We start from the raw sequence: 21,156 nt of genomic DNA, 5'->3' as shown, positions 1-21,156 counted from the left end.
TATTGTCTGCTGTCTAATCTACACTGTACCACATGCAACTTATGATAAAACAAACACTGTGAAGAGCAGAAACTTGCAATTTTTTTTCCTATAGTAGGGAAAAAAAATAGAGTTGTAGATACTCTAGGACTTCAAAAGCACTGTGATTTCATCATTGTGGGTCCTCTGCATGGATAGAGGTTGAAATCCTTTCACACCAGATTAGAAAAAGTATTGTTGAGTTTCTCCTGATTATTGTGCTCGAGGCATCTGCCTAACTGGTTTAGCCCTAGTTTTGGCTCTGTTTCCATCTAACTGCCTCTTTGTTTAATTTTTGCTATACACGCTAATGATTGCATAATTCTATTTTTTTTGGTCCAGATTACTTTTTATTTTTTTACATAAAAGTTAAAAATCCAAGTAAGTGAAGTAAAGTAATACTTCAGCCAAACATGTATTTAATGCCTTCTATGTGCCAGGCACTGTTAAGTCAACAAACATCTATTAAGCCTTTACTCTGTTCTGGTTGTTGGGCTAAGACCTGGAGGTAGAAAGGAAAAAATGCAATCTCTATACATCCTTTTTTTTTTTAATTAAAATTTTATTTTTTAATAAAGATCAGTTTTCTCTTACTTCTCCCTCCCCTGTATGAGAAAACAAGAAAAACAAAATATAATTGAGCAAAACATTTCTCATCACCTGTGTTCAAAAAAAAAATATGTTCTCTGAGCCCATCACTTCCATCAGGAGATGGGCAATGAGTTTCATCACGAAGAGTTATAATAGATCTTTATGTTGATCAAAGTTCCCTGGTTTTATATATGTATATAACATATACATGTTTGTCTATACATACAAAAATATACAAATGTACATATGCATAAGTATAAAATTTGTTTTAATCAGTCAAGATCTGTCTTCTCACCTCAAAATCCTATCCTTACCTCATTAAGAATAGAAGAAAAACAAAACTCATATTATACCATGAATAATAGAACCATTCTCAGATCTTGTCTAATTGGATATTTTCTATAAAGGCTGATAGTGATAAAGATCAGAGGGGACACATGTATCATCTCCCTATTTTTGAACATAAGCAATTTTTTCTTGTTTCTTTATCATTGTTCATTCACATTTACTTTTTAATTATTCTCTTAACTCCTGTGTTGGAACTTTCAAGTTTCTCTGCAGCTCTGTTTTTTTTTTTTTTTCATCAGAGATGCTTGGGAGATGTATTTTATTATACAACAATTATACTCAGTTTTGCTGAGCACTTTATTCTTGGATAAAGCCCATGGCCTTTGCCCTCTAAAATGTCTTATTCCGAATTCTCTGATGCTTTACAATAGTGACTGCTAAATTGTGTGTGATACTGATGGCTCCTCAGTACTTGAATTCTTTCTGGCTTCAGTACTTTTTCTTTCACTTGGAAGCTTGGGCTTTTGGCTATGAAATTCCTAGCAATTTGTGTTTACGAATTTCTTTTAGGAGGCAACCAGTGGATTATATTTCTACTTTGCTCTCTAGTGCTAAGGGATTGGGAAAGTTTTAAGACTCTTTTTAGGATTATAATGTTCAGATAATCCAGTGATTCTTGTTTTTTCTCCTCTACCAGTTTTCCAGGTCACTTTTTTTTGCTGATACCTTGGATTTTATTCTTTTCTTTTCTTTTCTTTTTTGTCCTTTGACTTTGTTTTAATATTTCTTGTTGCTTCATAGAGTAATTGGCTTCTACATGGTTCATTCAGATTTTCTCCACCCTGCCTCACCTTGGGCAAGGTTTTGTACTTCTTGTACCAAGTTATTAATTCCCTTTTCATTTTTATATACTATAGAGCTCATTTCTTTTCCAATCTTATTCTCAAGCACTCTCATTTATTTAAAAAAAAAAATTTTAGGTGTTCTAAATCACTAGTGATTAGAGAAATGCAAATTAAGACAACCCTGAGGTACCACTACAAATCTCTCATATTGGCTAAGATGACAGGAAAAGATGATAACGGATGTTGGAGGGGATGTGGGAAAACTGGGATACTAATATATTGTTGGTGGACACGTGAACGAATCCAACCATTCTGGAGCACGATTTGGAACTATGCCCAAAGGTCTATCAAACTATCTGTACCCTTTGATTTGTTTCTTTTGGGCCTATATCCCAAAGAGATTTTAAAGGAGGGAAAGGAACCCACATGTGCAAAAATGTTTATAGCAGCCTTTTTTATAGTGGCAAGAAACTGGAAACTGAGTGGATGCCCATCAATTGGAGAATGGCTGCATAAGTTATGGTCTGTGAATTATGGAATATTATTTTTCTGTAAGAAACAATAGAAAGTCCTGGAGAGACTCACATGAACTGATGTTCAATGAAATGAGTAGAATCAGATCATTGTACACGGCAACAGCAATATTATACAATGATCAATTCTGATGGATGTGACTCTTTCCAACAATGAGATGATTGATAATTCCAATGATTTTATGATGAAGAGAGCCATCTACACCCAGAGACAGAACTGTGGAAACTGAGTGGGGATCACAACACAGCATTTTCTCTCTTTTTGTTGTTTGCTTGCATTTTGTTTTCTTTTTCATTTTTTCTTTTTTGAACTGTTTTTTATGCAGTATGATAACTATATAAATATGTATACATATATTGGATTTAATATATATTTTAACATGTTTAACATATATTGGATTACATCTAAGGTAGGAGGTGGGAAGAAGGGGGGAAATTTGGAACAAAAAGTTTTGCAAGGGTCAATGTTGAAAAATTATCCATGCATATGTTTTGAAAATTAAAAAGCTTTAATAAAAAATAAATTTTTAACCTTAAAAAAATCTTGCATCACATTTTTTCAAGAATTTTAGTTGAATTTGTGCCCAACTTGTGTTTTACCCTAAGGTTTTGCTCATAAATATTTTGTTGTTCTGTATTAATGGCTTAAGCATCCAGACCACCATATGGCAGGGTTCTGGTGGGCTACTTTTTTCCACTTGTTTGTTCTTCTAGCATACTTCCTGACATTGGATTTAATGTTAGGATTAGTTGCTGCTGTCCTTTTTTAGGGATTAGATCTGACCTTGTTGCTATTTTTGGAGGGCATTGAATGTCATACTATTCTAGAGTCTCCGAGACAGGCTGAGAGCTGTAAGTTTTCAGTGCTTCCCAGGTGATTAGATTCAGAGAAAGGTCTGATGGTTGCTCTCCAGTTCTAACTCAGCAAGTTGCTAAGCTGAGTAGTAGACCGCTGTTGGATTCAGTGTCTATCGGTCAATTGGAAAACTGTGATCTTAGAGCAGCAGAATAGTGGGTCAACCTTTGGTCTGGGATTCCTGCCCAGATTAATCTAGATATTGGGAAGTGAGACTCTGTTTTGTTTTGAATTGGCTTCTGAACTTGCTCCTTTCTTGGTACACCATCTAAAGATTCTCTATCCGGCATCACCTCTCAGTATAACCCACCTCCTCCTTCTACTCTTATATTTGTGAGGTGGGGCCTGGGCACTTGGCTCCATTGCAGTACCCCAGTGTGGGTCTGGGAGTGCTCCTATAAGAGAAATCTCTTCTCATCTGAATGTACACACTATATACCTGGATACTGGAGCACATCATGCTCCTGCTCCAACCCCATCTTCAGAGTCCAAAGACCTTCCTATTTACCCATGCTAAAATAAGTAGGACAAAGGACTCATTGCTATATTTTTTAAATTTCCCCATCAGGATCCTGTCTGTTACATTTTCTTTTGCAGAGGGATTTATGGAAAAGAGCTCATTACCATTGTTCTCTCTAACTCTATCATCCTGGTTTTTTTAGGATCTCACATTCTAGTTTGGAGGCAATATCTCCTTAGTACTTGAAATATTGCCTGGCACATAATAAGCACTTATTATTTTTCAAGTTATTCAAATTATATCTACTATAGCATAACTGGGGCAACTAGATGGCACAGAGGGTACAATACAAGGTCTGAAGTCATCAAGACTCATCTTCCTGAATTCAGATCTGGCCTCTGACACTTACTAGCTGTGTGATCCTGGAAGGTCACTTAACCTTGTTTGCCTCAGTTTCCTTATTTGTAAAATGAGTTGGAAAAGGAAATGGCAAGCCATTCTAGAATCTTTGTGCCCCCAAATCCAAATGAGATCATCAAGGAGTTAGTTGGACATGACTGAAATCACTCAACAACAATAGTCGATCTTCTCAATCAAATCCAAGGCATAGCAGAAGCAATAAATTAGAAAGGGCCGGGGGAGGGGGGGGTAATTAGGCTGCTAGAGGCAAAAAGTGAACTAAAAAAGGGAATGAATTGGGATGAAGAGCTTTGTGCTTCCACAGCTTCTGGAAGCATCACTACATTATGGTTTAGTAGTTAGTAATTTGAAGCACTGGAGTCATCAAAGACTACTTATGTTCAATATTTATTAAAATTATTTCCAGGAGAAATTTGAGATCATTAGGAAGCTTAACAATTTCCTGAAGATCTCTCATCTCTCCCTCCTGGTTTCCTTCAAATCCCATTTTCTTATAAACTTATAAACCCATCTTCTATAGGAAGTCTTTCCAGATGCGTCTCAATTTTATTCCCTTCCTCTGTTGATTTTTTTCACTGTCGATTGCTTGTTTATACCTAATTGTTTGCATGTTGTCTCTGCCGTTAAAAAGTCAGCTTATTATAAATATCGTTCATCCACTTGGTTTTTCTTTTGTAGATGGTTCGGCCAAACTTTGAAGTGGTTATTGATCTCTGCATTATTCCAGTAAGAATTCTAATACTTTATTGATCTTTTGTTGCTATGACACATGAAAGAAGAGCTCTGAAGAGCTCAAAATGACTATCACATAGAGGGTAATGAAAAAGTGGATGGTGTGTGTGAGATTATGACCAATGAAGAACTTTGAAGAACATGAGTGGTCACTGAGGAAAAGCCATATGAAGAAAAGTTAAAATGGGCTAGGCATGTGGGACACCAAGGAATCACAGATAAACACCCCAGATAAATCACTGCTAACTTTAAAATGTTAGGAGAAAGAAGAGGTTGGGTTTCATTACTTTGGGTGGACTCCTTGTGGTGAATATATGAGGATGATACAGACAAGAATGTACAGGATAAACAGGGATGGAAAGATTGTGATAAACATTGCTGGAAGGAATGTCTAAGTGGATGAGGTCAGTTCCATGTGAATATCTGAGTAGATTGTTTTAAAAATCAACAAAGTGGTTTTTGAGAGCCTTCTACCCAAAATGGTTAAAATTAAAATGAAATGCCCATTATAGGGAAAATTTACTGATTTAAAATACTTGCTCTCAAAAGATACATTATAGAATCTCAAGAAATGAGATTTCAGAAAATAATGTAGTCCAACTCAGTATCCCTAAAAAGTGGTTATCAGCATTAGCTTAAAGATCCTCATGAATGGAATGCTCACTACTTTCTTTTCTCCTCCATTTTTGGACATTTATGTTAGGAAAATTTTTCCCCTATCCCTGAGTTACAATCTGCCTCTAAACAGTTTCATCCCATAACTCCTAGTTCTGCTTTCTGGGGTTGAGCAAAACAAGCTTAATCCTTTATCTATAGGACACCCAATTAAAAACTTGTAGTCATGAGTTGCTATTACAGGTGTACAGCATGGCTAATTGATCAAACAAAAGCAGTGCCTAAATGATTTTTAATTTTTTTCTGGCATCTATACCAAATGTGTCCAAATGCCAAGAGTAAACAAAGACTGAAGATCAACACATGATAGGAGAAAGCTGATAATCCAATTTTGAAGAAGTTATTTTTCCCCACTCCCTTTTACCTTTAGATATGTGTAAGTTCCAACTTGAAATTGAAAAACATATTTCTTTGTGTAGAGATATACTCTCAATCAAGTTAAGCATTTTTTTGAGTCTACTCTGCAAAAGCATTATGTGCTGAATATAAAAAGACCAAGACCAAATAGTTCCAGCCCTCAGGAAGCTTATGTTTTGCTGAAATCCCCCCAAAATAACCATTGAAGTTTTATTATAGTATAAGAGTTCATAAACACAAAGGATTCTTGTTATCAACAATTTTCTTCTTATGTGGCACCTGAGATGGGAATGTTTTTTCTGCCTCTGGAACCTTTATGTGGTACATGAAAAGAGTACTGGTTTTTGATATGAAAAACAAAGACTCATGCTAGCTCTACCTTGTTTTGGGGCACATCTGTAAAGTGGAGGGATTGGGTTAGCTTTCCCAGATTTTTCTTTCTTCCTCCTTTTCTTTCCTTTCCTTCCTTCCCCCTCTTTCCTTTCCTTTCCTTCCTTCCTTCTCTCTTTCCCTTCAATCTTTATTTTTTTCCTTTCCTTCCTCTCCTGCAAAATGCAGTAGGGATAGAATGCTAAAGAAAAGGACACAGGTTTTGGAGTCAGAGAAATTAAGTTAAATTATTAGCTGGGAACTTATTGTGTGACCTAAGACAACTTTTTTGGTCCTATTTTGGGCCTGGCTTTGGAACTCCGAAGCACCTTCCAGTTCTAGAACTAAGAATTTAGAATAGAAGGAAAGCAGTGAAAAGGAAGGGAAAGGGAACCAAGAATTTATTAAGCACCTACTATGTGCCCTGCACTATGCTAAGCACTTTACAAAGATCTCATTTGATCCTAACAACTCTGTGAGGTAGAAAGCACTAGATTTGGGAGGACGTAATCTGGGTTCCAACTCTATCTCTGCTGCTTTGTACTTGTAACCTTGAAAAAGTCACAATCTGTGCCTCCATTTCCCTCTTTATGAAATAAGGATTGAATTAGTTAGCCTCTGAGGTAGCCCAGGAATCTCATTCTAAATACCATCAGGCTGCTCGAGCTTTGCGTTTACAATTTGGGAAAACAAAAGAGGAAGCTAGGAGCATAGTAAAAAGCTGTACAGAAATACTGTACAGCTTCTTTTCCACACTCCTATGCTCCCTTCTTTTCCATACTCCTATGCTCCTTCCAGGGAAGAACCCTCGTGATTTGAGACTCAATGAAATCTGGCAAATGGATGTGACCCATTATAAATCTTTCGGTCGTCTGTCTTCTATCCACATTGTGGTAGACACATTTTCAGGATTCATTTTTGCAATACCAGCAACAAAAGAGACAACCCGAGTGGTCACTGAATTCCTCATCCAAGCATTTGCCATTATGGGTGTGCCACAAGAAATAAAAACAGATAATGGACCTGCATATACTTCTAAACATTTTGCACACTTTTGTGCACAATATAAGATTTTACACACTACTGGCATACACTTTAATCCTCAAGGTCAGGCAATCATAGAGAGAAGAAACAGAGACATTAAGCCGCTCCTCCAAAAACAAAAGATAGGGGGAGCCACGGGTAATCCTAGAGAACTTCTAAATTTAGTTCTCTATACCATTAATTTTTAAATTTTTGACAAAGATGCACTGGCTCCAGCAGACAGGTTTTATATCCCACTGGAAGGGCAGTGTCCAGTGTGAGCAGCTCCAATATCTTTAGATAATCGCCAGGTGATGTGGAGATCCAGAAAGTGGTGAATGGAAGGGACCAGATAGGTTAACTGCTTGGAGGAGAGGGTTTGCTTGTATTTCTACAAATGGAGAAAGAATCAGATGGGTGCCAACGAGCTGTATTCGCCTTGTCCATCAGAGAGAGACAGAAAAAGAGAAAAATCTGGAAACAAGGAAGACCTAAGAACAAAATCTGCAGGAATCATTGGATTCCCTAACACAAGATAACACTGTTTCGGAACTTGAAAACCAACAGGAACCATTGGATTCCTTGAGATGAAAATTTGTTGATGAAGACTGTTGCAGGACTTGAAAACCACCAGGAATCATTGGATTCCCTAACACAAGATGAGACTAGTGCAGGATTTCAAAGCTTGCAGGAACTATTGGATTCCTGGCACATGAACTAATGGACAATAGATTCCTTTTGGACTATTTCTAGGACTTATGGACATGTATAACTTCTCATGTTAATTCATGTTATTTGTTACATTACTTCTAGCCTGTGTTATATTGCTATGTGCTTATGTAATTTATGTAATTATGTGTAATGCCTCCCATATTGATGGATTTATGTATACTTATTTCAAGTGAGCCCCTTCAGAAACCCGCTAATCTGGTTTGATTTCCCATTTCCTTTGGTGTTTTCATCTCCCTTGCTGAGAAGTCAGGGAGGGTGTAACCACTTCCTTTTTAAGGTGTTTTCACTTCTTTTTTGAACAGTCAGGGAAGGTGTGATCAACTTCTTTTTTGGGGTTCTCACCTCCTTGAGAAGTCAGGGAGGTCATGACCACCTATGTTCTAAATCAAAAGAAAGCGGGAGATGTTATGGGCCAGAACTTGAAACAAGGTGCTAACTCACTGGAATTGATAGAAACGATGCTTATATTAAGTTCACACCTTTAAGAGTTCACACATTAGCATTCGAGATTCACAAGTCAGGAACCCACAATCCCACTCTCTCAGGAGGAGCCCACCTTTGAGTTCACACCTTTAAGAGATCATATATAAGAAGCTCTTGAAGGAGTCAGTTGGGGAGATTCAGAGGCAGGATTCAGAGAGAGCTGGAGGCTGAAGCTGGCAGAGGTAAAGGACTAGCAAGAGCTCTTAGAACCAAGGAAAGCTTATCGGGCTATTTTGGAAGAGACAATAAAGGATCTGAACTTTTAACAGCTGGCTGCATTTGAGATGATTATTGATCTGAACTGAAACTAAGGCTACCTCCCAAAGCCCCCCAAGAAACCTGCTCCCAGAGAATGACTATATTTTAGAGAACACTACACTTTCCTACCCCTCTGGCTCATCTACTCTAGAACCAGGTGCATATCCTGGGCTCTGGATCTTTCTGGGCCTGTTTTCTTAGCTATCATATGGATAAAGCGCTTGCTGAGTTTCATGACACGAAGACAAGTTTGAACCCTGCTAAGCTAACTAGACCTTTCAGACACTCAGTTTTTTCATTTGTAAAATTAAATGGATAGACTTTGATTTGCTATGGTCCCCTCCTGCTCAATCACCAAATGTTTATTAAATGCCTGCCATGAGCTTATGGAGATAAAAAATAGAGAGAATGAAAGAATCCTAATTATCAAAAGGCTTCCTCCAGATCAAAAGTTCTTGTCCAGTGGCTCTGAAGGAAAAACCTTCAGATTCAGACTGAATCTTTTTTTTTTTTTTTTCTTAACCTATCCTTAATCATTGTCAAACTGAGACCAGATGAAGACCTTAGCTTAAAAAGGCCAAGGGTTCCTAGTGCATCCAGGGCCATCTCTAGTCGTCCTGATTGATATTTGGCCTCTGGACCCAGATGGTTCCAGAGGGGAAAAGTGAGGCAGGTGACCTTCCCCAGACCTCCCTCACCGAAATCCAATTCACTTGCATGTCATGGCATTTCTTCTCTGATGTCATGGTCCTCTTCCAGAATGAAGGACAAATAACAATCATAACTTAGGACCTATGAACTTGTTTCTTTGAGTAGTTCTATAGCAATATTTGAAATAATTGATTTCCTTTGTAATCTTACATATACTAAAAACATTCTTCTGAGGCTTTCAGAGGCTTCCCAGACTGTTTCCTGACATCCCTGGGTTCCTTCAAGAACAAGCCAGAAGCCTTTTCTTATCTACCTTAATTCTAGCGCTTTTCTCGGTGGATTAGCTCCAGTTTAACTTATATAGGATGTAAGTATGTGCATATACACACATACAAATATGTAAAATGTATGTATATAAATACACAGCTATACATCTTGTTTTCACATTGTCTCCTCCATTAAAGACAGTTACTCAAAAAAAGTGACTTCGATTTTCTTTGTATGCTCAGCAATATTATTAGCACAAACATGGTTTGGCATACAGTAGGTGCTTAATTAGTGTTCTTTTTTTCTTTACATTCCCAATCAGTAGTACAGTATGTGTACTAATTGGGCACTTAATGAATGTTCATTGACTCTTTTTCCCATTGTATCTTCAGCAGTTGGCACAGTACCTGCCACGTAGTGATCATTTAATAAATGTTCATTGACTTTTTTTTGCCATCATATCTTCAGCAGTTGCCACAGAGCATGTAGTGGATACTTAGTAAATGTTCACTGCCTTTTTTTCCATTTTATTTTCAGTAGTTGGCAGAGTACCTAGTATATAGTTAGTGCTTAATAAATGATCACTGTGTCTTCTTCCCTTTTATATCTTCAGTAGTTGGCACAGTACTTGGCATATAGTTGGTGATTTAATAAATGATTACTACTTCTTTTTCCCCTTTATAGCTTCAGCAGTTGACGCACTCCCCGGCATACAGTTAGTGCTTAATAAATGTTCACTGCCTTTTTTTCCATTTTATTTTCATTAGTTGGCAGAGTACCTGGCATATAGTTAGTGCTTAATAAATGATCACTGTGTCTTCTTCCCTTTTATATCTTCAGTAGTTGGCACAGTACTTGGCATATAGTTGGTGATTTAATAAATGATTACTACTTCTTTTTCCCCTTTATAGCTTCAGCAGTTGACGCACTCCCCGGCATACAGTTAGTGCTTATAAATGCTCACTGCCCTTTTTTTCCATTTTATTTTCATTAGTTGGCAGAGTACCTGGCATATAGTTAGTGCTTAATAAATGATCACTGCGTCTTCTTCCCTTTTATATCTTCAATGGTTGGCACAGTACTTGGCATATAGTTGGTGATTTAATAAATGATTACTACTTCTTTTTCCCCTTTATAGCTTCAGCAGTTGACGCACTCCCCGGCATACAGTTAGTGCTTAATAAATGCTCACTGCCTTTTTTTTCCATTTTATTTTCATTAGTTGGCAGAGTACCTGGCATATAGTTAGTGCTTAATAAATGATCACTGCGTCTTCTTCCCTTTTATATCTTCAATGGTTGGCACAGTACTTGGCATATAGTTGGTGATTAATAAATGATTACTACTCCTTTTTCCCCTTTATAGCTTCGGCAGTTGACGCAGTCCCTGGCATACAGTTAGTGTTTAATAAATGCTCACTGCCTTTTTTCCCTTTGGTGCTTAGCCCAGTATCTAGCACATAGTAGAGCTTCGAGTCAAGGGTCCTGTGACACAAAGAAGGCTAAGAATCTCCCTGTTTCTGTAGTATGGTATCCATCCAAAAGTGCAGGAAAGGGTCCGCTCTCCCCCTTCCTCGTGCGAAGCTGGGGAGAGAGAGCTTGGGGGGTGGGTGGCCCTGCAGGTCACACTTTGCCAAAGCGTTTGGGGACACTGGGGGCCGAGGCAGGTCGAGATTCCACAGCGCCCCTCGCAGGCCAGTCGCGCACGCGGAGAGACCGCGCTGACGCTAAGGGCGGAGTAAAACAAAGCCCCGGCCGCGTGGGGGTAGGGGGAGACGCGCGCTGCCCTAGCAACGCGTGCCTCTCTCGGCCTCGGATTGGCTGTGGCGTCCGGCGCGGTGTCTCCTGGGAGCGCGTTCCCGCCGCGGCGGCAGCGCCGGTTTGAACTTGGCAGCGACGGTGGTCGCGGCCTTAGCGGCGGGTTCCGTTCGGCCTCCCCTCCCCCGGCCGGACTCGGGCGGTGCAGCCGCGGCCATGGAGACTGAGGAGGGCGCGCAGCAGTCACCGCGCAGGCGGGAAGAGGCCCCTGGAGGCTCTGGCTCGGAGCCCCAGTCTGCTGCGCGGCCCGCCTCGAGCCCGGCGTCCGCCTCGCTGCTGTCCCTGTCGCACAGCCTGCCGAGTGACTGCGATGAGGCCGAGGAACTGCGGCGGCGCCGGGGCCGGAGGCGGCACCAGCCAGAGCCCGCCCCCTGGGACCGGGCCGAGGCCGACAGCGAACCGCTACCCGAACCCGCCCCCCGGGACCGGGCCGGGGCCAACATTGAAGCGCTGCCCGAGCTTGGGAGTCCGCCCCCCCTATCCAGCAGGGCGGAGCAGAAAACGTCGCTACCGCACGGGGAGGAAGAGAACGAGGAGGCCGACCGCGGGGAGAGGGCCGCGTCCCCGGAAGGAGGGGAGACCTCGGGGCGCGCCAGGTAAAGGGGACCCGCCCCCGATCCCCTCGGTTGTTCCGGAAGCGACTTGCGCGCCCTGATCGTCTACGGGGCTGGTAGTGGTGGCTGCCGCCGCCGGCCCCCTCACGGGGCCCCTCTAACCAATCTCCTTCTCTGACCTCGCCCCCTGCCCGGCCCCTTGCACCTGCAGAGCTCCCTCCTTTCTCCCTCCTGGAGATCTCGGACCAGCTCTTCCCTACTCGGAGTCCTTTGGCTTCTTTTGGGTTCCCGCCAAGACCCCGGCACAACCTTCCCCCTCGGGGCTTCCACGCCCTCCTGTGACACATGCAGGCCCCCTTTGCTTTTCGGCCCACGCTTGTGTAAAGCGTCTTCAGTCCCTCTGACACCCACGCAGAGAAGGGGCTGCGCCCGCCTTTCTCTGGATTCCCCAACTTTATAGAGATCCCGGCTTGCACTGTGTGAAGGACAGATCACCTTGGAGCGAGTTTGGGAACTCACTGATCCAAGGCAACGACACACACACAGATTTTAGAAACCCCGAAAAGGAACTCCTGGTGTCTTTAAATCCTGAGAGCTCGTCTTCTGTAGAGTAAACTTGCTCCTAAAATTCACATTGAATCCCCTATTTCAAGGTGATGCAAGGGAACCTGGTGTATTGGATAAAAGACTAACCTTAAGAACATGTTGGTGCATTCAGGTCTTGCTTCCAGATCTACCACCTGTATCTCTGAGGGCAACTAAGTTATTGATCCGGTTACTGTTCCTCTGTTACACGTCCAGGCTGGCGGAAAACCGGCTGACAGGCATTGGTGGGAGACTGGAGAGGAGGCAATTTCTATACACTGATGACATTTCAGCGTTGTCCCCCCCCTCCCAAAAAGTTTCTTTTTTTTTATGATGTAGAAGATCTAGTGACTTGAAAGATCCTATATTATAGATACCATGAAGTTAGTCACACCTAAAGATATCCAAGGAGGCAGCATGGGAAACAATGAGTTTTGAATTTGGAGTCAAACTAGACCTTAAATTGAGCTTTGTCTTTATCTCTATGTGACCTGAGGAAAATCACTTAAACTCTGTTCTAAAATGAGGGGTTTGGACAGGGTGAGCTTAGGGTTCCTGACCAGCTTTTAATCCTCTAAGTATAGTATCCAGTGATTTTCTTGTCCATCTTGCTATCAAATCACTTCAAATGCCTACATAGAATGGGATGAAAGTTCAGAAGGAAGTTTAAAGAATCTAGTTTTTCCTTCATTTTGAAGATGGAGAAACTAAGATGCAGTGAAAATTGATTCTCCTCACAGTCACAAAGCTAGTTAGTAAGAGTAGAACTAGAATCCAAATCTGTTCCCCACAGAGTACTATACTCTTATCAGGGAGTCCTCAAACTACAGCCTCGGGCCAGATGCGGCAGCTGAGGGATGTTTATTCCCCTCGCTCAGGACTATAAAGTTTCTTTATTTAAAGGCCCACAAAACAAAAAAGTGTTTTTACTATTATCTGGCCCTCCAACAGTCTGAGGGACAGTGAACTGGCCCCCTATTTAAAAAGTTTGAGGACCTCTGTGAGTCTAGACAATCTTCATTTAGAAAATCCTTGAGATAGCTGTTAGTAATAAGAGCAAATATCTTCCTTTCAGAGACTGATCATTTGATGCAAATCTGTACTAGCATGGGCCTGTAGGATTGTTATAAAAAGTTAGCAGAGTCATAGAGTTGGAAGGGATGTAGTCTGCATCTTGAGGAAAATTAGACATATAAAATGGAAGTCATAAAATCATATAATTTTAATGCACCATTTCTTAATGTAGTCCATTCCATTTTTAGGTCACTCTAATCATTAGGAGATTTTTATCTAAATTCAGCTGAAATCTGGCTCTGCTATTTCTACCTAGTATTGCTAGTTTTATCCTCTGGGGTCAAACAGAAGTCAAATCCTTCCATGTGTTGCTTTTGTAATCAAGAATACCCTAAATTTTTCAAGGTGATATTACCTGTTCCTTCAGGATCTTAATTTTCTTGAGTTTGTTAATTTTTTATGAAATGTATCATGTAGAACTGAATATGGTATCTTCCTGTGGTCTTACCAGGATAGACAATAGTGTGATCCCTACCTTCCTCTTCCTTGACACTGTTTTTTTTAATGTAGCCTAAGATCTCATTAGCTTTTTTGACTATCCTTTAATGCTCCTGACTCATTTGCCCTTTTGCAGTCCGCTAAACTTCCAGGTATTTTCCACATGAATTATGGTTCAGCTATATCTTTTTATGAACTTGCACAATTAGCTTTTTGAAACTAAGTGCCCAGATTTGTAATCCTGTTAAATTTTTTTAGATTCATTCAGTTGTTCTATCTTGCCATGGTAGTTGTTTTTTGTTTGTTTTGTTTTGTTTGGATTCTGATCCATTCTTCATTGTATTAACTATACCTTCCCTTTTTGAGTTACCTACCAGTCAGGTGGACATGCCATTCGTGTCTTCTTCTGAATTATTGAAACTTGAAATATATGAAACTTGAGTACAACAGGGGCAAACCCAGAGGCCCACAATACACTTGCTTTTCAGTTGATGTTAAATTAACTCCTTTCAAGTTGATATTGTTCTATTAATCAGCATTCTATGGGCTGATTGAGCAACCAATTTCAAATCTGTATGACCATACCAGCCTCTAACCCATTGCTTGTCATTCTGACCATGATAATTATACAGTGCTCTAGGTTTAGCAAAATCTTTTTTTTTTTAAGTTTTTATATATATATTTTGTTATAGCTTTTTATTTACAAGCTATATGCATGGATAATTTTTCAGCACTGACAAATTAGCAAAATCTTTTATACATATTGTCTCTTTTTGTTTTTCACTACAACTCTAAGGCCTTAGATGCTTTTATCTTCTATTTTTCACTTGAGTAATCTGTGGCTGAGAGACATTAAGTAACTTGCCCAGTGTCACACAGCTAACAAATGCTTGTGACAGGGCTCAAAAGTTCTGCCTGACTTTAGCTCTAGGTATATGAGGTTAATGAGAGCCTTTGTCATAAATCTTACCTGAAATCTTTTATAGCTGAGGGATTGTTCTCCTTGACAGATCAGAAGTAAAACAAATTTGAGTATCCTTTTCTCTTCACTATTTGCTAACATTGTACCTTCTATCCCAAGAAGTTGGATTGTCTCCTCTTTGATCTTACCTTTTATAGAGCTAAAAATGCCTTCATCCTTAGGATTCTTCACCTATTTCATACTACTGCTCTTGACATTTCCAGCCAAATTGGTTGACTAGTGATTCACCAGTGTTGTCCTGGTTCTTTCCTAAGTCTGTGCTCTCATTTCTCTATTTGAATAGATCAAGTTGAAGCTGTTATGTTATCTTGTCTTTATTGTTGTGATTTAATGTAGGTTTTGAACCTGGCTGTAATGACTGTATGAGTGAACCTAGACAACTGATTCTAATTTGCATTTGACAATAGTAACTTTCTTTTCTGCTAAGATATTCTCAGCTTGTTTTTTGTTTTTTTTTCTTTTTTGGTGTTATTTGATACACATGATTTCATTGAAAGAAAGTATTCTTGCAGTTCCTCCATTTGATCATACATAGCCTTATGTTTTCATCTTTCCCTTGGCTTCACTCAATTTTTAAAACTATCATTAACTTCACTGAAACCTAGTCACTTTATTCTCCTCTCCTTTCCCAATGACTTCTCTGAAGCATTAGTTCCCTTATGTTATTCCCAGTGCTCTCCGAAACCTCAGTTCTGGGTCACCCCCCACCACTCATCTATTTTGCACCTGCTCAATGCCAGGTGAGGAGATCATTCAGCCATGTTGATGGAGTTCACAAGTTTTTATTGACTAATCTCAACTAGACCCTCATCGCTGCCTGGCAATCCTGTTATTCTAACCTAATTGACTCTGTTGTACTTTTCACAGTGACTATTCTAGGTTTTTCCCCTCCTCTGGCCCTGTATCATTCTCCTCCCTTCCTGTGCAGAAGTCCAGATCTCTTTACTTTGAATGGCTTTACTTTTTTCCTAAAGAGAAGGGGAAGAGAATGATACAGGAAATCAGAAGGTAAGGGGGAAAAAAAACCTGGAGTAGTCCAGAATCTGCCCACAGTAGTGGCACAGTAGTGCCAAATGCAAGTAACCTGGGTTCCCCAGTTGCAACAGAAGCAGGGGCAACAGGCCAGATAATTCTAAGAAAGTGGGTTAGTCTTAGCTACTCAAATAAGAATTAGTTAGGCCTGCCTGCAGCCATCAAGAGTGCAGGAGCTGAGTTGACCAAAGCACAATTCATCATAGTCAAGGTAACTCTGGACTTGGCAGTTACCAAAGTAAAAGAAAGGAGAGATTAGATGACTAGTGCAAAAAACATTCTCAGAAGATTCTTTGAAATGGAAATGTTGATGAGACAAGATCTCTATATCTAGGTCTAATCTCTTTCCTAAGCTCTATAGTCTTCCTGCCAAACATTTCTCAGCTAAATATCCTTTAAGACTCTCAAACTCAATGTTCTTGGAAACTCCTTAGATTTGCCACAAAACTTAGTTCTCTGGTAAAATTTCCTGTTTCTATTTAGTGTATTACTGTTCTTTTGGTCATCCAGTTTTCCAGCCTTGATGTCATATTTAACTCTTTCCTCATCTATGACCAATCTTTTGTCTGCCTTATTGATTCTCTCTTCTTGACTTAATCCATTCACTTGACTGCTTTCTTAGTTCAAACCTTCATCACCTCACCTGGATTATTGTAATAGTGTAGTTGGTGTCTTTCACTTTTTAGTTTCTCCCTTCTCTGATGCATCCTCTATGCAATTGCCAAAGTAATCTTCCTAAAACACAAGTTTTGTCATGTCACTATCTTGCTTAAAAGCCTTCAATTCCCTACTTCCTCTAGAAGAAAATGTTAACCTCTGGTCTTAATATTTGAAGCCCTTCATCATCTGGCATCACATAATCCTTGACACTTCATTCTAGTCAAGTTGGCTGACTTGCAATTTCCTGATCTGGAAATTCCTTCCTCCATCTCTACATGCTTAAAGTCCACTGCATGCCTCTTTTTTTTATCTTTTTCTTTTTTAACCTCTGCCTCTTAGAATATTTCTGATTACCTTGAAAGCTCAGCTTGTGTGTTGCTTCCTGTAAGTATTTTCTCCTGATCTATCTAGTTAGTGTTTTCTCCTCAGTCCTCAAAATATTATATATGTCCCTATCTGCAGTAAATATGCAGTAAAATTGGTCTTTCAATAAAATAGAAGGTCTTTGAAGGGAGGGAAGTTTATTTATTTTGTGCACACAACTCCCATGTTTGTCATAGTGCTTTGTATATAGTAGGCACTTAATAACTTGTGTAATTAAATAGTTGCTGTGAAACCAGCTTTACTTCCTTTGCCTCTCCAATGATTTCCTTTGCCTCTCCAGTGAGCCTCTGCGGGCTATCCTTCCACTTAATTGATACTTCCTTTTGTTTTCTGGTTTCATTTATTGTGAGAATTGTGATATTGAGATGGTTCATTTCTCTTAGGGGTATGTCATGGCCTTGACCTTGGGATAGTGAACACATACATATTCAGAATATCTCCAACTAACTTAATGTTTATCAATAGATGGTCTAAAAATTGACCATCCCTTTTCTCCCTTTTCTGTTGCTGTACTACTACCATGGCAGAAGTGGAAGGATATTGTCTGAGGACCGTTTTTACTGTGTATTTTTCACGTATTATTGCCAAGCCAAATAATTCATTACTTAATGGCCAACTTGTGGTGATTAGCTTTAGTTATTAGCTTGGTCCTTAGAAAACAGGCACAGGATGGTCCTGGAATTATACTCAGAACCTTTCCAACATGGTAAAATCTGCCATTATGGTGTTTTGCTAGTGTAATCTTTGAAATCCCAGATCTGTTTCTATACTGAGATATTGCAGTAGGATTTTATGGAGAATTAAATGACAACTCATATTTATGTTAAGTGGATGATGTGATTTTTCTCATAGTAGTCCTTGGAGGCAGATAAGATGGTAAAAAAATATCATCATTCCCATTTTATTAGTGAAGATAAATGTATTGAACCTCAGAAGGATGACTTCCTTGTGGTCATACATCTTACTAAGTGTCAGAGTTGAAATTGAAATCCTGGTCTTCTGATTCTGAAGTGCCCTTTCCACTTTAACTTAAAGTAAAATTTTGTTTTGGAAAGGAATTTTTAAAAAAGTAATTTTAGCTAGTTCCTCTATATCATATAAATTCAAAGACAGCTCAGTCATTAGTATTTAATGACTTGATTTTGTTGATGGGGTTTGTCCCCCAGCAGTGCTAATCATAGAGCCTTAGAAAACATGGTCTTCATGAATTGTTGTGCCTGAAAAAATTCATTATCTTGATGACTGATCTTTGGGTGGTCATTTTTATGAACTCCTTTAAAATCTAAGTCTCCTTATTGAATATAGTAAAATAGGTATTAGCTTTTTATTTTTCATTTCTTACTCTATAATTCATTTCATTTTTACTCTATAAATCAACTTGACTCTTAGGTGAGCAAATATTTATTAAACAGTTTAGAATATCTTCTTTATCAACAGAATTAAAGAGAGAGAAACTTCAGAAAAAGATCAGTGTCTTGTATTAGAGACAAGTCTGACACCTTGGGAAGAATGGTTTGTTTGCAAAGAAAAAGAACAACGTGTTCGTCTGCAAAACAGAGCCTTAGAGGTAATGATAAAGCAAGTTTCTTTTTTATTTAATCGCTTCATATGAACTTGTAGATGTTTTTCAGTTAAATGAAAATTTCATGAATCCCCTCAGTATCCTAATAATGAACAAGATAAATTTTGCATTTGGCTACATCGTGTTTAATGTCCTACTTCAACCTTGATGCTAAGTGTTTGCTTTCTTGCAGTTTCAAGGGATGTTCATTAAGCACTAATCCCTTGTGCTAGGGGAGAGGCTGAGTTCAACAAGACTGCTCCTTTTCTTGGCAGATAAAAAAATGAAGCACAGACTGTTAAATGACTTTCCTAGGGCTACATAGCAAGTTATTGAACTTATAATTTCACTCTTCATTTAAGTTGTTGTTATTAAAAAAAAAGATGAATTGCTGAGTTAAAAACCTGTGAAAGACTAAATATTAGACCTTGACTTTAGAACCTATCCCAGAGCCACGTAGAAGGCAGAGTCAAGATGGCAGAGAAAAGCCAGGAAGTTACCTGAGCTCTGGAAACTATGCTAAATCAAGCCTCTAAATGTATTTGAGAGTGATAGAATCCACAAAAAGGTGGAATGAAACAATTTTCCAGCTTAAGGTAACTGAGAAGCTCTTTAGGAAAAGTCTGTCTCTCTTAAATAAAAGGGGAGAGCAGTCCAGCTTAACCCCAGCACAGATCAGCATCCGAGGGCCTCCTGGCTCAGCGTGCTGTTGGCACAGCAGGTCCTGTGAGACTTCAGCCCCAGCACAGAAGGCACATTGCGAGCCTTGGAATCCTGGCACAATAGGAGTGACTAGGCTGGGGCCTACCCCAGCACAATGGGCAAGCTACTTCTCCCCTAGCAAAAGAATAGTGTTCCTGTGCCCTGGGAGCAAAGCTCAACTTCAAAAATGAGCAAAAGACCAAAAAGAGCTCTGACCACAGAGAGCGACTATGGGGGCAGGGAAGAGGAGAACATTAGTTCAGAAGAGGTCAGTAATGGCAAAATGCCTGCACGTGAAGAACTTCTTGCCCAGCAAAATTGCCTAACAAATATTTCCATACTTTATACCAAAAAATGGCTCATACATTAAGCATTAAGGTTCTTGAGAACTTGAAAGGTTCTCAGTATTTTAATTTATGTTTTTCTTCTCAAATTATTAACTTTTCTGTTATTGATTTTTTTTTCCCCTTCCAAGTAGAAAAAGGAGAATTGGGCTTTTGACAGTTGAAAAAGCTGTTTCGGGGTAAAACCAAAGGATAGATCAGTTCTTGGAGGGAAACCCTTTACTCCCCTATTGTGTAAATTGCAATGGCTCCCTAATTTTTTGGAAGCAAATAGAAAACCTTTCCTTTCTGACCTTTCCAAACTTCATGTTATTAAGCTAGTGACACTAGCCTTTTTTGTCAGTCCTAATGTAAGATTGTCCAATCGCTGACTCTGAACATTTCCACTGGATGTCCCCCAGAACTTCCAAGGTCTGGAATTGGCTCTTCCAAGTCTTGGCTTCTCTGTGTTTTTTTAATATTTTAACTAATAATCCCACCTTCTGCAGTAAGCTTTCCTTATCTTCCTCAATGCCGATGCCTTTCCTTGCTAGATTGCATTTTGCCCCCCAATTAGATGGTGAGCTCTTAGAAGGCAGGATTGGGTTTTTGTCTTTCCTGGCATTCCCAGGGTTTAGCACAGTACCCAACACATGATAGGTGCTCTATAAATATGTGTTGAGTGACTGCCTGGCTTTGGGGATGGATACTTTGGGGAGGAGTTGGTCTTTTATGCAGAATTTATGTTGCTAGTGTAGGACCCTATGGTTGGGAACTTGGAATGATGGGTATTGTTTTTCCTAAGTGAATAATTCTTTAGGGAAGTCAAAGTCAAATAGATACCAAGGCCACTAAACTGTAAATTAGGATTCCGAGGGCACATATTGATTTAGAAAATCACATATTAACATTATTTATATTTTACTGTGTTTTTAGATATTTGTTAAATATTTCCTAATCACATTTTAATTAAACTTGGAGCCTCTGTGTATGCTGTGGTCTTTGTATTTGATGCCTCTGCTGTAGGAAGTTAAGAAATTGTTCTCAGTCCAAAGCTTGTAATAGAAGAGGGTAGGAAACTATTTAAAAGGGGCATTCGTGGAGAAATAAGAAAAATAATCGGTAAATGACTAACTTTTTAAGGTATCCAAACTGGACTGACAAATTAATGAAATTCTGAATGTATGTTTAACTTTTTTTGCTGTTCACATTCATTCTCTGGAAGAAAAGTTCAAATTTTCAGAACCAGATGACAGCATAACAGTTAAATAGTCAGGAATATGAACTAGTTTTATTTTCTGCTCCAATTACTATAAGGTCATTGAAAAACTTGTAGGAATTCTTTTCTTCTCCAAGAAAAATTCCATCTTTGACCTACGTTTGAAATCTCTTGTCTGTTCAGCTTCAGGGATATTCTAATTCCTACCTTTTGTCTTCAGTCCTAGTTGTACTAGTTCTTTGGAGTTATCTGTTAGATAGTGTACTT

General features: G+C 39.3%; 1 protein-coding gene across 1 annotated transcript in view; it reads left to right on the top strand.

The window, feature by feature from the left end:
* Positions 1-11,355: 11,355 nt before the first annotated feature.
* Positions 11,356-21,156, top strand: part of CCDC34 (coiled-coil domain containing 34) — a 32,202-nt gene continuing 22,401 nt past the window's right edge. The window contains exons 1-2 of the mRNA XM_051964495.1: positions 11,356-11,971; positions 18,522-18,651. Coding sequence (XP_051820455.1) covers positions 11,532-11,971; positions 18,522-18,651 — 570 coding nt within the window. The 5' untranslated portion in view covers positions 11,356-11,531. The remainder of the gene's footprint in view (positions 11,972-18,521; positions 18,652-21,156) is intronic.

This window comes from Antechinus flavipes, chromosome 6, assembly GCF_016432865.1.
Source record: "Antechinus flavipes isolate AdamAnt ecotype Samford, QLD, Australia chromosome 6, AdamAnt_v2, whole genome shotgun sequence".
In the NCBI taxonomy this organism is placed as follows: domain Eukaryota; kingdom Metazoa; phylum Chordata; class Mammalia; order Dasyuromorphia; family Dasyuridae; genus Antechinus; species Antechinus flavipes.
The sequence above is the reverse complement of the archived record's forward strand: the minus strand, read 5'-3'. Positions and strand labels throughout refer to the sequence as shown.